This window comes from Actinia tenebrosa, unplaced genomic scaffold, assembly GCF_029948245.1.
Source record: "Actinia tenebrosa isolate PJP-AT-01 unplaced genomic scaffold, QUT_ActTen_1.0 PGA_scaffold0__85_contigs__length_37466705, whole genome shotgun sequence".
Classification (NCBI taxonomy): domain Eukaryota; kingdom Metazoa; phylum Cnidaria; class Anthozoa; order Actiniaria; family Actiniidae; genus Actinia; species Actinia tenebrosa.
This window is the reverse complement of record NW_028292569.1, coordinates 11,665,081-11,680,161: the sequence shown is the minus strand read 5'-3', so window position 1 is coordinate 11,680,161 and position 15,081 is coordinate 11,665,081. Positions and strand designations below refer to the sequence as shown.

General features: G+C 35.4%; 1 protein-coding gene across 2 annotated transcripts; it reads right to left on the bottom strand.

Moving 5' to 3' along the window:
• Positions 1–7,443: 7,443 nt before the first annotated feature.
• Positions 7,444–14,889, bottom strand: LOC116306471 (cell adhesion molecule DSCAM). Of its 2 annotated transcripts, none has more exons than XM_031716537.2 (10): positions 14,446–14,889; positions 12,768–13,133; positions 11,952–12,221; positions 10,886–11,164; positions 9,967–10,236; positions 9,596–9,619; positions 9,340–9,441; positions 9,012–9,036; positions 8,612–8,642; positions 7,444–8,407 (listed from the first exon to the last, which is right to left on the bottom strand). In XM_031716537.2, the coding sequence occupies exons 1-10, from the start codon at positions 14,522–14,524 to the stop codon at positions 8,075–8,077; spliced, it is 1,779 nt and encodes a 592-aa protein (XP_031572397.2). In that variant the 5' UTR covers positions 14,525–14,889; the 3' UTR covers positions 7,444–8,074. The 2 variants fall into 2 exon arrangements, with proteins under 2 accessions (XP_031572397.2, XP_088886761.1); XM_089030635.1 differs by having other exon boundaries at positions 9,012–9,039; positions 14,446–14,888.
• Positions 14,890–15,081: the final 192 nt, after the last annotated feature.

Genomic DNA, 15,081 nt, shown 5'->3' with positions numbered 1-15,081 from the left:
AAGAGAGTGACAGAATTTATCCATATATGTTGTTTTTTATCCGGAATTATGTCTTACACAAATTTTTGTTTGAAAAAAAAAAAAAAAAAGCCATAATACGTATAGTCTTCGAAGAAAGGAGATTCCAGGCTAAATACAGCTTTGTAAATATAACTAGCAGATGTTTCTAGCTCAGTTGTAATACTTAGAGCTGTTGAGTGGCTTAATAACTTATGTTTCGATATTGGATTTATCATAACAAATGCAAAGGAAAAAAATAATTTGATAGACCTGTAATTCCGTTAATCACTTAAATCTCAAAACAAATTCAGGAAAACCAGTAGTGGATTTATTTTTTTTATCAGATGCTACCAAATAAAAGCAGTTTGATAATATTGTGAAGGCACACCTGTAGATCAGTGGGAATTTTTTTTCAAAGCCCATCATTAGACTGGAAGAAAATATATCATAATTTGATGTAAGCAATAAATAAATGTATCTTTCACTTTGATCTATAATTGTTTACGATCTCAATTTTATAGTGATCGCGATGTCGATACATTTTGTCTCGCGTCAAGTTCTTTTTTTTTAAGAACAAGACAAAGAAAGTATAAAGAAAATAAAAGAGAGAACAAAAGAAACTGATATGGTCCAACTTAAAAAAATTAAAGAATAAAAAAAGGAACAAAACAAATATATCTCAATATTATCTACATGTTATAATATCCACTACTCTTAACACTTCCATAATTTCTAGATGTGTGGGTATAGCCTTAGTTTTCAAACATAAAAAATAAGCCAAGTTAATATTTATTTATTATTTAATCAACTCCTCGAGACTTAGCCCACACATTCTTTTCTGTTTTTGTTTTCAAAAGTGAGACTAAGCCCGCACATTCTAGAAATTATAGTATTTTAAGACTAGCGAATACAAAATAAAATTATAAATCGCGAAAGTATTAGTAAAGACTGAGGAAGATCTCAAAACGATTTCGCCTGCAGTTAGCTGAGTGATCTTGCAGAGACCAAAGTCAGCGAAGACGATATTTTTTCAAAATAAAATAGGTTACCATGCGACTACACCAACCAAGGCCACCCAGACAAATTTTCATACAAATTAGCCAATCACGATTGAGTATTTAAACAATAAAATGTGTACAACTATTTACATTTTTCTCTGTAAAATCATATATTTTACTTTATACATGTGTGTGTATGATCAGCAGTGAACAAGAAACAGTTTAAAACCCAGAATTCACTTATTCATCTGTTATGCAGTGTTAGAAATTGTGATTTGTGAGTTTGATTCAAAATTTGTTTGGATGGGGCCTTGGTTGATGTAGTCGCACTGTAATAATTACTATTTTTTATTTTATTTTACAAGTTATTCTCTAATACCACAAGTCCTGCTGGTATCCATAATTTTGGATACTTTAATCTATCAATAGTTTATCTCGTTTCGATGATTTTTCGTGTATGTCATGCCCGAACTAAGGCATGATTCGACAACTAAAATACATTTAACTTCAATTTTATAATACAAATTAGCTGATAAAATAGAAAGAAAGAAAATAACGAAAAGAAACTTTTTCATTAATATTAATGCTAATTAAATAATATCCGTGGCGTATACCGGTAATCGTGGACACGAAAGAAATTGCGTGGAATTCAGCCAATCAAACACAACGTTCGTGTTTTTTCTTTTTTTCTTTGTTACTTCAGTTCTTATTTACTGTCAAGTTCTGGGAAAGAGAATATTCTTGATCATAATTCCCCATACCTTTCGCAGACAGGATCAGATCGACCTCTCAGTTCCAATGAAAATCTGAATATCTTAATGTACGGGCCATAACATCGTACTATAGTACTGTGCCACAATGAAGCCCGCCCTCGCTTTTCTTCTAGTTCTCTTAGCCTACTGGTTCGAGCCTACAATCCAGATTCTAACAAGGCGGCGATTTCTCAAAGAAGCAAAATTCGTTGTAGATTATCTACACCAGTTGTCTATTATCCCGCTCCGTGTCCACAACGTCAGTAATTCCTTTGACTGCGCGTTTAAATGTATCGAGTTGGATGAATGCTTGTCATTTAACCTGGGGAAAAGTCCTTCTGGAGGATCGAAAGAATGCCAGCTGTTGTCTTTTGACAAGTGTAATTCCACACATCACTTGAAAGCGAGCAAAAACTTCGATTATTACAGTGTTTCCTTGGGAGTGGTAAGTTACGTTGTTGTTTTTTAAATAATTAAAAGTACTCTTGTCAAGGATTCCTGTTAATTTGGAAAACACAAAAGACTAGGGCTTGAAGAAAGAGTTGACATAGGACAACTTTCTGTTGTGTACCTAAGTCAAGCGCCCACTGCCATGGGTGACTCAACATATTGTACTGTGCTCATGAGCCGGTGAGATTTGTTTAGAAAGAGAGTGAATGTATTAAGAAAATTATCCACACCCACTCGACCAATCATTGCCCAGTAAATCGATGCTCTATATCCCAAGAAACCTAAGAAAAAAAAGAAAAAATCTACAAAGCTTTTCGCTGTCGTATCACAGCGTGAGACAATCACAACAGAGCTAGGCTCCAACTAGTGAAAGCCCAAAGATCGAATTAGAATTAAGAAGTTGATTTTTGAGGACGGAGAAAAACCGGAAAACCCTGAGAAAAACCCTCGAAGCACAGGAGAGAACCAACAAACAACTCTACTAACATACGACATTGAGATCGGCAGGACTCGAACTCGGGCAGCATTGGTGAGAGGCGGCGCATTAGCAGCGCACGCCACCAGTGCTTCCCCTAGGTGTCAAGTGGTGGGTTCCTTGAAGCACAGGGATAGTGCGAGGTTATTAATTTAGTATTCTAATTTAGTGAAATGTAATTAGAAAATAATTCACACCCACTCGACCAATCAGTGCGTAGTAAATCGATACTGTATATCCCAAGAAACGTAGCGTCAAGTGGTGGGGGCCCATAGAACACTCGCATTCATTCTCTAACCCTTACTTAGTAGAAGCGGCGTGTTAGCTAAAAGTCCTAAATCGTATTGCAATACTCTTATTGTGTTTCTTGGCTCTAGGAGGTCGGTAAGGTGAAAGATGATCAACATTCCCATTCTTTCCGTTACCTTTAGCTTTTTTACATTCGTTCTCAATCAGTTCCGGGGCTCGAGGCGTATGTGAGTTGTTTGTCACTAAAAATTGGTCACTTTAGAAACTGGTGTGAGTTTTGAAATTGCCTCTAATTAGTATATGTAATAGGACTCCTTGCTGTCCAATTAAGAAAAAATTGGACGTGGAAAATTCCGAGGACTGACACTGAAAATTGGATGAGGCCGTAGTCCGAGTCCAATTTGGCAGTCAGAGGAATTTTTCGAGTCTAATTATTTCTTGATTGGGGAGCATGAAATCCCATTACCTATTAATTATATAGCTGCCTAATTAATCCCATATCAACAAGACCTGTCCAATTAAGAAAATAATTGGACAGTTACCTATATGGGGTTAACGAGAAGCTGTATAATTAGCAAAATGATTTTTCATATATATCCTCAATATTAGTAAGTCTGTGCCGGAAATTTGAATGCGTTGCGTTAAAACGAACCAGAGTTACAAGCCTTTATAAGTGTGAAAAGCTCACAAAGAATGTATGTTTACGGGGGGGAAGTGTCCCCGTTAACCATACATTCTTTGTAAATGTTCGAGACTTTTGAAAGCCAATAATTCTGTTTCTTTTCATTGGATCGTGTTCAATTTTGCCAGGCTTACCAATCTTGAGATGCTTTCTCAAATGACGAAAGTTTTTTTCCTAAGATAAGATGAAAAAAAATCAAAACTCGCCCCACTTATGCTCGTTTCTAAAAGGACTGACACGAGACTTTTGGTTGGGAGACTGCCGGATAAATTTCTCCCTGATCAACGTAAAATATAGTTATATCTACACATTACCAGCTATATTTTTTAATTAATTAACTAATTTATTTATTTCCTTTCTCGTCAATATTAAGCTATTTTTTTCAGAACAAATTCTAAATTTCAAAGGACTTTGGTAGACGTCAATCAATAAGTTATGGAATTTCATAGACTTTTTGGAGATCGACTTTTTTACAGTACTAGTTTTCCGCTAAATAAAAGGTTCAATGACAATCATGACAAAATATCATTTCTTTTTAAGGTCCACGGAAACAACAAGCTTTGCAAAAATGGAGGACAAATTCAGCCTTTCTATTGGACAGGAACATATAAATGCGCATGCCCTACTGGGACTGAAGGGATGCATTGTGGTAAAAATAATATATGTATACCTTTAGTGCCTGCAAATAGTTGAAAAGAAGCCAAACCTTTAAAAAGTCAGACGGACGGGCATTTAAACAGACAGACAATCAAACAAACAAACAAACAAGCAAAGACAGATAGACAAACGGAGGAGCAGTCAGACAGGCGGACATTTAGACTGACAGACAGACAGACAGACAGACAGACAAGCAGAAAAGCAAACAAATGAAAAAAGCAAAGCTTATCTATCGGGGCGTATTTACTTCTAAAAGTTTTCTTTTACGCTATACTGAAGAAGTTAATTTTCTCCAAATCCACCGCTGCTTCCCATATCTATATATGTATATATTTACCAGTTCTTTCATTTCCTGTCAGTTCACATACTATTCTGCTAATCTATTTTTTTCTTTTTCTTTCCAAAGAATGGCTGAAATTAACTACGAATGCCATTAACGTAGGGCCCAAAGACAATAAATTTGGAAAGTTTTACGCTCAAAAATCAGGTCAGATAAAGATTTTTAAGCTCGTTCATGTGTCAGGAGGATTGACATGTTGGCATCCAAGGACTGCGCTAACTAATTTTGGCTGCGGCTTATATAATAATCCTAATATGTTATGCATGATGATTACAGATAGCAATAATGCTGTGGTTTCCCCTCCCTACCCATATTATTCAGGCCATTGGTTGAAATGCTACACCATCCCAGGCGTGTCAAACAACAGTACGGAATTGATCCTTCCCGAAATTTCTCCTGCACTTAACGTAGTTGCAGGCCAACAGCCAAGAGTGTGGTATGCTGAAGATCTGTTTGATAATGTAGAGACAGACAATAATGGTTTGTTGAGTACGGATGTTTATGCTAACTATGTATAGACAAAATGAAATCAAAGCGGCTGGTTACTGAACCCAGTTGAACAAACCCATAAAATATGCCGGATAAATTTAAGAAACGCACTTTTTCGCACACAAAACGCTTTTTAAAATGTCTCCGTTCAAATTAAAACGCTGCGATTGTTTTTAAGAATCCTAGCCAAGTACAATGCATTGCGCGCCGGAAACGAAATGTTAAGCAAAGCACCATTTCTCTGCCAGGCAAAACGGGCGAATTTGAAGGTGAAGCAATCCAGTTCCATCGGTCTCTTATTCCTGCTAGATGTGTTATGACCATCGTCACTTAATCGCAAAATTTTGGCAACAATTACATGGTATATTTTTAAAAGTTGTGATGTTTAAAAGTTGGACGACCGAAAAATCATAATTTTACAAAGATAATCACTCTGGAAAATTGAACGAAATCAAAGGAAATTTTTGGGTATTTGAGAACATGGGCATAGTGAATTGGCAGAAAATTTGCTCAACCAGTGAATGGAAGAGCTTCGAGAACGATGTATAGGCGATCGAATGATGAATGATCGATTGATGACTAGGATTCTTTAATTAATTAATAAAGTTAATTGGCGACCTTCCATTCCCCGTGTTAGATTGCCTTCACCTTGTTTTAAGTCATATTACTTGCCAGAATTTTACTTGAGATTTAATAATGCTAAACGCTATAAAACGATTATAAGAAGCGTAAGAAGGTTTGTTCGAGTTTTAAGTTTGGTTTGTGTTCTCGTATGGATTGAGCTGGATTTGTAAAAATTAATGGAACTGCCGATCACTTTAGTATTTTGAAATTCTTGAACGGCTTCCTGTCATATAGACAGTCCTGAAAAATACTAAATGGCCGGCAGTTTCATTTCTTCCCAGGGATTTTACTCTGCTAGAATTTGGGTACACAGGAATAGGGTACTCAAAAATAGGAAAGTTTTTACTGCTCTATATTCTATTATTTAAAAAGTCAAAAATAGAATAAACCAAAAAAAAAAAAAAAAAAAAAAGCAAAAGCGTGAGTAGGTATAAAGTTTTGGTCACCCATCCAAGTGCTAACCCTCCCCAGACGAGCTTGACTCAGTATCTTGAACGACGATTTATCCAATGGACCACTGTTCCAGGTCAATTGGCATAACAATAGCCGTAAAAACAATGCATCAGATAGACTAGACTTTTTAGCAATAAATTTTCAACCGATTCCGTGCGTGGCAGAGATGCAAGGGATTAGCCGATATGGTCTGGGGGCCGGCTGGTCTCTCCCCTGATGCTTTGGCTAGAACATTTTCTTGCGTAATTCGCACACCCAAGGGCAGAAGGATTTAATTGCCGTCAGGTCCGAAGTCCATACGCCGCCTCAGCTCTGCGGATGTCTCGGGGGTATGGCAAAGTGGAATCGTTTTTTTTTTTTTTTTTTATTTCTTTTTGTGGGTTCGAATCTCATCTTGTCCACGTAAGTTTTTTCTTTTTTTTTTTCAATCCATTTTTATTAGATTTTAATCTTCAACAATAACCTAAAGCAATATTTTTAGTGAAAAACAATATCTATTCCTAGTCGGTTGCTTATAAGCCTGTACAAGTTCGATCAGACGCGTACGTTATCAGTCATATAATATCCGCGAAAAAGTAGATGCTATGCTTTCCTATCTTTCCTGGCAAAGTTTGCTGACAAGAACATTTACTGCACTTGGATCTCTTTATCATATACCCGCGGTTGGTGCCTTGAAGACTTCTGGGTACTATTAAATTTGCATTTTCTCACAAGGAAAATAAACAGCTATACCAGAAAATAACATATTAACAAATGGTCGTAAAAAGATACGAAAATTAATAAGCCTGAAGCGAGATGACGTTTTACCCCCAACTCTATACCATAATAGTTTTTAAAATTCTGTGAAAAGGATTATGGTCTAGAGACGGGGGTAAAACGTCATCTCGCTTCAGGCTTATTGGTGATTCTGACTGAGAAAATTGGGATACTCGATCTTGTTGCGTCATGGCGCAAGATCAAATAGCCAATGATGTGCACGAGCACGAATCTCTAGCACCAAGCATGATGGGAAACCGAGTACTACACACATCAGAACAAGGAAATCAATGTAATCAGAAAAAAAATTACTTCATAATTTTTGTCTGTCGAAATACTTACAGTTTCAAAGAAAATGTCGAAGGACAAATTTTCAGAGATTGCAAGAGGAGCTGAAAAACGTATATATTGTTTCCCATCATGCTTTGTTAGAGATTCGTGCTCGTGTACATTGGCTATTCACAAGCAGTGTGACATGTATAACGCAAAACTGTTTATATTATAGCCTAAAAAGGGGCAGAAGCTGCAATTATTTAATATTATTCAGAGAACACCTTAAGGGAGAAGATCTTCTTAGACGAGTTTGTCGACATCATTTTTTTCTGTGAAACATCCCATTGCTAGGCCTACGTGCATGATACAGGCAACCCAGTGAACGCCTATGGTGCGTCTTGTTGTTATATATGGTTATTTATTGATTTTCTCTCTCTAGTAAATTATAACAGAATGCGTGTAGCAAAGTTTTGGCGGGCGAGGGGTTTTAAGCAGCACGTAAATATTTGGAACGCATTGCTTTTAAGATATTTAAAATTCCCTCAGTCACTCAACACATATCACAAGGAAATAAAAAAACATTTTTGGTCGGCTGCTCATATATTTGAAATGCTTACCAAACACCACGCTTAACCGCTGTCAATAGAAACATTGCCTATTTCGAAATTCGGGTAATTAAAATCATATTTCGCAAAATCACATTTTGTTTTACTAAGATAACGGGAAAATAAATACACATCAGTGTACATTGTTCATTTAAAATATACTACTTTGCATTAAATTGTTTATGCGTCTCTGATAAAAATCGAATAAAATTGTTCAAAAAAATGTATGTGTATTCGTACGTATACAGAAAATAAAATTCACGTCTCTTTGTTATGCTAGCGAGAATTCGCCAAACTTGGGTTCGGCAACCGAATTTCCTGGCTCAATTGTGATTTCCTCATACTCAACGGGTGCAGACGTTCGTCCATTTTCTGAGATTTTTTTATCTACTTTTATTCTTTCTTCGTGTTCTTGTTCCGGGGCTTTTTCTTCAATGATTTCTTCTTTTATTGGCTCAAGGATGTGAAGGGGCTTCGACCTGGGCTGACCTGGTCGGCGTTTTGGTCGTTTTACGAAAGGCTGGAAACAAGATCCACTCTTATGACCGTCTTCAGCTCCAATATGACCATTGTATTTGCCTCTTTCCTCTGAATTTCGTTCATCCTAAAGGAACAAAATAATTAGGAACATTAGCTATATTTGTAGAAGATGTATAGAAAAGACAAAAATAGGAGAAGAGAAGAGAAGATAGGAGAGGAGGGGAGGGGAGGGGAGGGAAAGAAAGGGGTTTGGGAGGGGAGGGATGGAAGGAAAGGGGAGGGGAGGGAAGGGAAGGGAAGAGAAGAGAAGAGAAGAGAAGAACCTAACCTCTGTCGCCAAGTTCGTATCTAGGTTTTGACTGTGAAAATAACGTTAAACATATCATTATGTAAACAACAAATACCTGACTGTAATCAATAATATTACGTTTGTATTTATACTTGTCATATAAAAAGATATAAAACAGTTGAATTATAAAAATATATATTTATTATTTTGTTTATAAAGCCCCCTAGATTGATGAAAGGAACTGTTGTAGTAGTACATCCCTACAATTCAATATCACGTCTATCAAACTATACCTTCAAAATAGTGAAATAATCACTCCTGTTTTGATTAGAAAACAATTCCCATTTGTTATTTATTATTATATTTTATACGACAAAGTTCTTGCAATTAGGTGTATATTTAGGTTTATAAGTCAGTGAAAGAATTTGAAGATACTTACATTCCGCCATCTTGGTGGTTTACACCTTCTAAAAAAAACAAAGTTGACAAATATTAAATTTCATTGGATAAAGAAATGGTTGGACCTAAAATTTCAAATTCACATATAAAAGCTATCAAAAACATCCCTTTTTTGCACTATTTCACTGCTGCACAATACTGTCAGTGTCTCCTTCAAGTTGCCATATAGGAAATATGCTTTTGCAACTACATACAACCTCCTGGCTTAAATGATAGTTAATAAAAGTATATAAAATACGAGGTAAAAAAAAGAAAAAAAAATTGCGGATTTAGAAGGGGCATAACACTAGCAATAAAATAACACATACCTTTGAATCTTCTTTTTTTCCACCATAAATATATTAAAAGAGCTACTATTACAAGAAACAGAATAAATATGATTGGTAGACAAACTGCCAGCGCTATCTTACCTATATTGGGTAAGAAGAAAAAATAATAATAAAATGAATGTACTGCTTTTTAAAACATGTAGACCATATTAAAACATGGCCACCTGAAAATTATCAGATACAGTCAGATACTAATGGTATGAAGACTTAATAAAGAAAATACAAAATAGCTTACTTTTAGGAGACGGTACACTTGAATCTATACAAAAAAAAAAAAATTAAAATTAAAATCAAAAATTAAAACATCATCGTAAAGCAGACGTAGAATAATAACATAAAATGGGTAGATCTCACCCCATCTGGCCCTGCCCAACCCCATGATGGTACTGTTGAAATTCGACCTTTGAGTCATAATAACCCACTTTTAAGTACTCAAACATACCTAGGCTGATATAGTAAAAGATATTACATGGAACCAGGTCTGTGTGCATTGTTAAGCAATAAATTATATATTAAGCAATAATATATTTGAATTCAATTCAGTTCAATGCTCCATAAATCAATGCCATCATCTATGAATAACATGAATACCCTAAAATTATTTACCTTTTTTAGTTTTTTCAATGATACTTGTCACATTTCCATAACCAACAAGATTCCTGGCTGAAATATTTATGGAGTAAATGCTATTTTCCTCCAATGCACCAATAACAATAAAAGTGTCCTTCACAGAAACCTCTTTTACAGGATTAGTGTTAATAGATATTTTATAGTCTATTATGGGACTCCCACCATCATTAGGAGCCCTTCGCCATTTGATTGATATTGAAAATGGTTTGCTAGTAATTTCCCTTATCACTGGTGGTCCAGGAACAACTAAATAAAAACACAACAAATCACGGTTAACAAGTTAATAATATTGATAAATGGATGACTTATAGTCTATACTATAATAATAATAATAATATAATAATAATAATAATAATAATAATAATAATAATAATAATAATAATAAACTCTTTATTTACTGAGGGTAGCACTAAATAGCAATATGCTAACAAACCTGTGGCCCTCTACTCTACCCTAGGCATACATTACTCTACTATATATTGCTTTTCTCGACTCTACATGACTCCTACACTACACTAGTATAGAGTGAAGGCATTTAACTTGTGCAATTAAGAAAATACTAGTCAACGTGTGATAGTCAAATATACACAAAAGAAAACAATGGAATTAAGGTCCACTAAAATGTATTAGTCTAATATCTATTGCACTGGTTAAATGCCTTCACTTTATGACTTTACTCTATTTTACAATACCCTATCCTAATTTACTCTTTTTTACCCTGTTCCACTTTGCATTACTCTACTCTACTACGTGTGTGCTCTACCATATTGTTTGTTCCATGATGATACCATTCTTGTTGAAGTTTCCATTTCATCCTTACTTCGATCCTTTGGTTTTTGATCTTCTGTTGTTTTATTTATTTATTTATTTTACAAACAATCAAACAAGGACCTACCAATCTTATAAACCTTGTAAATCAGCTCAGCATAGCCCAAAGTGTTTGTTGCACGACATTTATACTCCCCATAATCATCCTCTTCCCTGGTAGTCAATGTCAATAGACTTCCATCCTTGGTACTGCTAACACCATACTGGATCATATATCCATTTGGGTTTTTCCATGATATCACTGGTGAGGGATTACCAATAGCCAGACAGTGTAGGATCACTAGATGGTTATTCCAGGAAGGGGCATTTAGTAATGTTGATGGTGCTACATCAACTGTAGGTCGATCTGTTGATAGTTAATGGTTCAATAAGAAATTGCAAAAATATTTATTTTTAAAATATTTTATAAATAATCACATAAGCCAAGCAGCTTCAGTATGCCTTTGTTGGCTCGTTTTTCATATATCTTTGCCTTTGATTGAAAAGGAATAACATTCTATTTGATGATGATGTTATTTTTGTGGGAGGGGGGGGGGGGGGGTTGGGGGGAATTAGCCTATTCAACACAGTCCTCTTCAGTCATTCCTTTGGCAACATAACAGGCTGTTCATTATTGTCCTCAAAATCTTGTTGGTGTTGTGTGCATCATTTTTTGTTTTGCACAATGTTCCAGCTTGTGGCAAAATATAATTCATCTGTCTCCTTGCCCACATCTTAGTACAATATATTAAATGTCTCATGCATCTCTTCTACTAATGCTATGTTGACTGGTACTTCTAATTGGTAAGTAGTGTCATCATTTATTATTTTTTCTATTTCTTTTTGCTTCTTCTCAAACACTTTGATAGTTACTATGATCTCAATGGCCAATGTGCATGAGCACAAAACATGATGGCAAACTAAGTACTTATTAAAAATGCTGTGGAAATGCAAGTGATTTCAACAAACGAATACAATTAAGAGAGTCATTTTTCTCATAGTTCCTTTGATTTCCATTATATTTTTGCCATACTCGGTTTCCTAGAGTGCTTGTGAGCACAACACCTATTGGGAACAATAATAAATGCATATAAAAGCTGTATAAATACATATATAGACACTAAAGCAATGGCCCTTTGCAGTGTAGTACTTACAATATATTATTACTGAGACCCGTTTGGTGATTGGTTGTTGAAGATAATTGTTGGCTTGGCATTCATACGTTCCATTCGAATATCTTCTAATGTTTTGGATTTTCAAACTAGCACTTCCTCTTCCACTACTTAGGATTTTTGAACTTCCTTTTGGACCATACCATTTGACTATTGGAACAGGATTACCACTGGCCAAACATTTCACATCTAAGACTCCACCTTCTAATACCTCAATCGTATCAGAAGGAGCATTAATGAAAGTAGGAGGATCTAAATAATACAAGAACAAAAAGTTTATATAATTGGTCTACCCAGTTTCTAAGTGTCTAACTAGATAATATTGTATGTATTGATATGTAAGTTTGAACCTGGGTACATAGTTGGTTAACTATGCTGGGTATAATCAATCCACTAGCTATACCTCCTGTCGCCCACCTCCAAGAAAAGGGGAAAAAAAGAGAAAACAGCTGAGAGAAACAAAGATAAACACATGGTCATTACTTTAATAAGGTTTTCTTTTTTTCACATTACAGTTGTAAGAAATAATATTTCAACAGGGATCTGAAGCTATGGTTAGCCAATACGTTTGTAGCTCTACTTTATCACACCTGAAAATTACAAGTTACTATGGATGGATTAAATAATGTGATGTAAAACAGCTCTTGATATACATGAAATGTTTGAAAATAATCCAATAGTTATAATAATGTTGCCATTATTAATGTTGAAATTGACAAGTCACCTAATTGTAATATAGCTATATCATTATCAAAAAATTGTACAAAATATACTGTACTAATCATGCATGCAACTTACCAAACACAACAAGATGTGACGTGTTCGTTAGAGGTTTCCCAGAATTCAATATCAAACTGCATCCATATATACCAGTGTCCTCTAATGTTACTCGTGAAATAACTAGTGCTGCGGGCAACTCAATCTTTATGCGAGCTCGTAAGTTTAAAGGACAGGAATCTGATAACCTCCAAGATCTATTATTAGTGTTTTCATAGGCAAGTTGCGTAGAGCTTCCATTTGGTAAGTATAGATCCCATGTTGGTGAGTGATCCTTGAGTTCACTCACTCTATCTGTTACTGTATAATCCCAGTTGAACTTGGCTGTTCCATTTACTGGTATATAGAATACCTTTGGAGGAACAGCAGTAAACTCAAAAGCTGCACCTGTAAGTAGGAGAAATTTCAAAATTGTATCAGTAAAGGGATTCATTTTATGGTAAAGTCAACCTATGAAGACACAACTTGTTGGCTTTCATTTATTGAAAGGATTTAGCGTAGACATATTTTTAATCCTATTTTTTTTCACTGTTTTTGGTGCTCAGGGGAATAATACAATCATGTATCCAATTAAAGCTTAATCATCTATACTTTCATGAAGGTCAAATGTCCACTCTTTCAAATTTAGCTTGCCATGGATCCGTTAATTATAACCAGTCCATCAATCTTCAATGAGAAAGTAAGCAGTTTCTTTAAGGGATCACTGGGCTGGAGAAAAAAGGCCAAGTGCACTGCACTGCACAACCACCTTGATTAATTACAGCCCCAATTTCCCTTTACAAAACATCAAGGCTGGAGATTAAATCTAAGTACAAATTAGTGGAGCAATTCATTAAAAAAATACTTGGAAAAAAATCCTGGGCATTGGGAAGCACGGGTGGCCTAGCAATGTGAGTGTTCGCCTCTCATCAATGTGATCCGAGCTCGAGTCCCGCCAGGTTCGGAGTTGTATATGAGTAGAATTCTTTGTTGGTTCTCTCCTGTGCGTTGAGGGTTTTCCTCGTTCTCTGGTTTTCCTCCCTCCGCAAAAATCAACTCCTAAATTCCAATTCCATCTCAGAATGAGGGCCACAGGTTTGTTAGCCACTGGCTATTAAGTGCTACCCTCGTGAAAAAAGGAAAGCTTTTCTGAACATATGAAATAATGAAATATCTTGGAGTGCTTTTGCATTTGGTGCAGGTATGTATATGAATGTGCAATATTGATGCTGATGGTTGCATATTATTCAGTTGCACAGCAAAACCTACAAAGTCATGATCGATGAGCTTCCACATATGTTGTTCGAGTTCATCTCAACACAAAAATCACACTATGATCGTAGTATATATTCTGTCCTCCACTATCTTTCATTCCCTGCCTTTCAATTCCTATTTTTCCTTCTGTTTATGCATTTTCATTAAAATATGTTGCGATTCACGTTAGATGAGAAATTCGAAAACGACATATGAGTTTGAAACATACCAAGTTCAAACGAATGACATCTACATCGATCTACATATACATAATTTATTTGTAAAATCCAATGAACGGTATATATAGATATAGATATGTATTTAGCAATTCCAGTTCATAGTGAATCTGTTCTGATTCAACGTTAGCCATTTCTTTCGAGGTTTTTTGTTTCTCTCGAGGTTTTACTGCTCTATTTACAAAGCAACCGTAATTGTAAAATATTAAATGATGTCGAAGTTTACTCACCTACATACGACATAAACAACGTTAACTCTATAAGATGCAGGGAAATATTCAACCATTTCGAACGAAGCCGCCACTCCATGAACTCTTACAACCAATAAATATTCTTAAAGCTGAGTAATGAGTGCTAGCGTCCATATCTTGCCATCCATGATTCAAACGCTACATTCATAGTTGTACTAGTAAATCTCAACCACAATATAAAATATACCCATTTTTTTCTCAATGGATACTACTGCAAGTCATACTAAACGAATGTACTGCAATAGGAATTTCTTCGTTGACTGAATCCCCGAGGTCGGGCAAAAATCTAAGATCTAAACAATGCTTGTCCTGAATGCTGTCATATGTACTTGCACGGCAGGACGCCTTAGCTTCCGTTGGCGCATTCGGATTCGGTTCGGTGACTACAGTCTGGATTTTTCGGAGACTTCAGGCTCATTTTCAATGGAATGTAAAGAAGAAGAAAAATTCTAAAGTTTGTGAAGGTTTTTTTAGTTCATATTCACAGAGCGTATATACTTTTTTTGGGACAACTCGAATGAGTCTTTGAGGAAAAGATGAGGTGACAAAAAAAATACGAATCGAATTTTTTTACCCGAAATACTAGTTTGTAATTTTGTTTATCAGATCTTCTAC

Coding starts and splice junctions, on each gene's coding strand:
- LOC116306471 (XM_089030635.1), bottom strand. CDS start 14,524: ATGGAGTGGCGGCTTCGTTCGAAATGGTTGAATATTTCCCTGCATCTT. Junction 12,222..12,767: donor GTCACATCTTGTTGTGTTTG/GTAAGTTGCATG, acceptor TGTATTATTTAG/ATCCTCCTACTTTCATTAAT. Junction 8,408..8,611: donor ATACGAACTTGGCGACAGAG/GTTAGGTTCTTC, acceptor TTGTTCCTTTAG/GATGAACGAAATTCAGAGGA.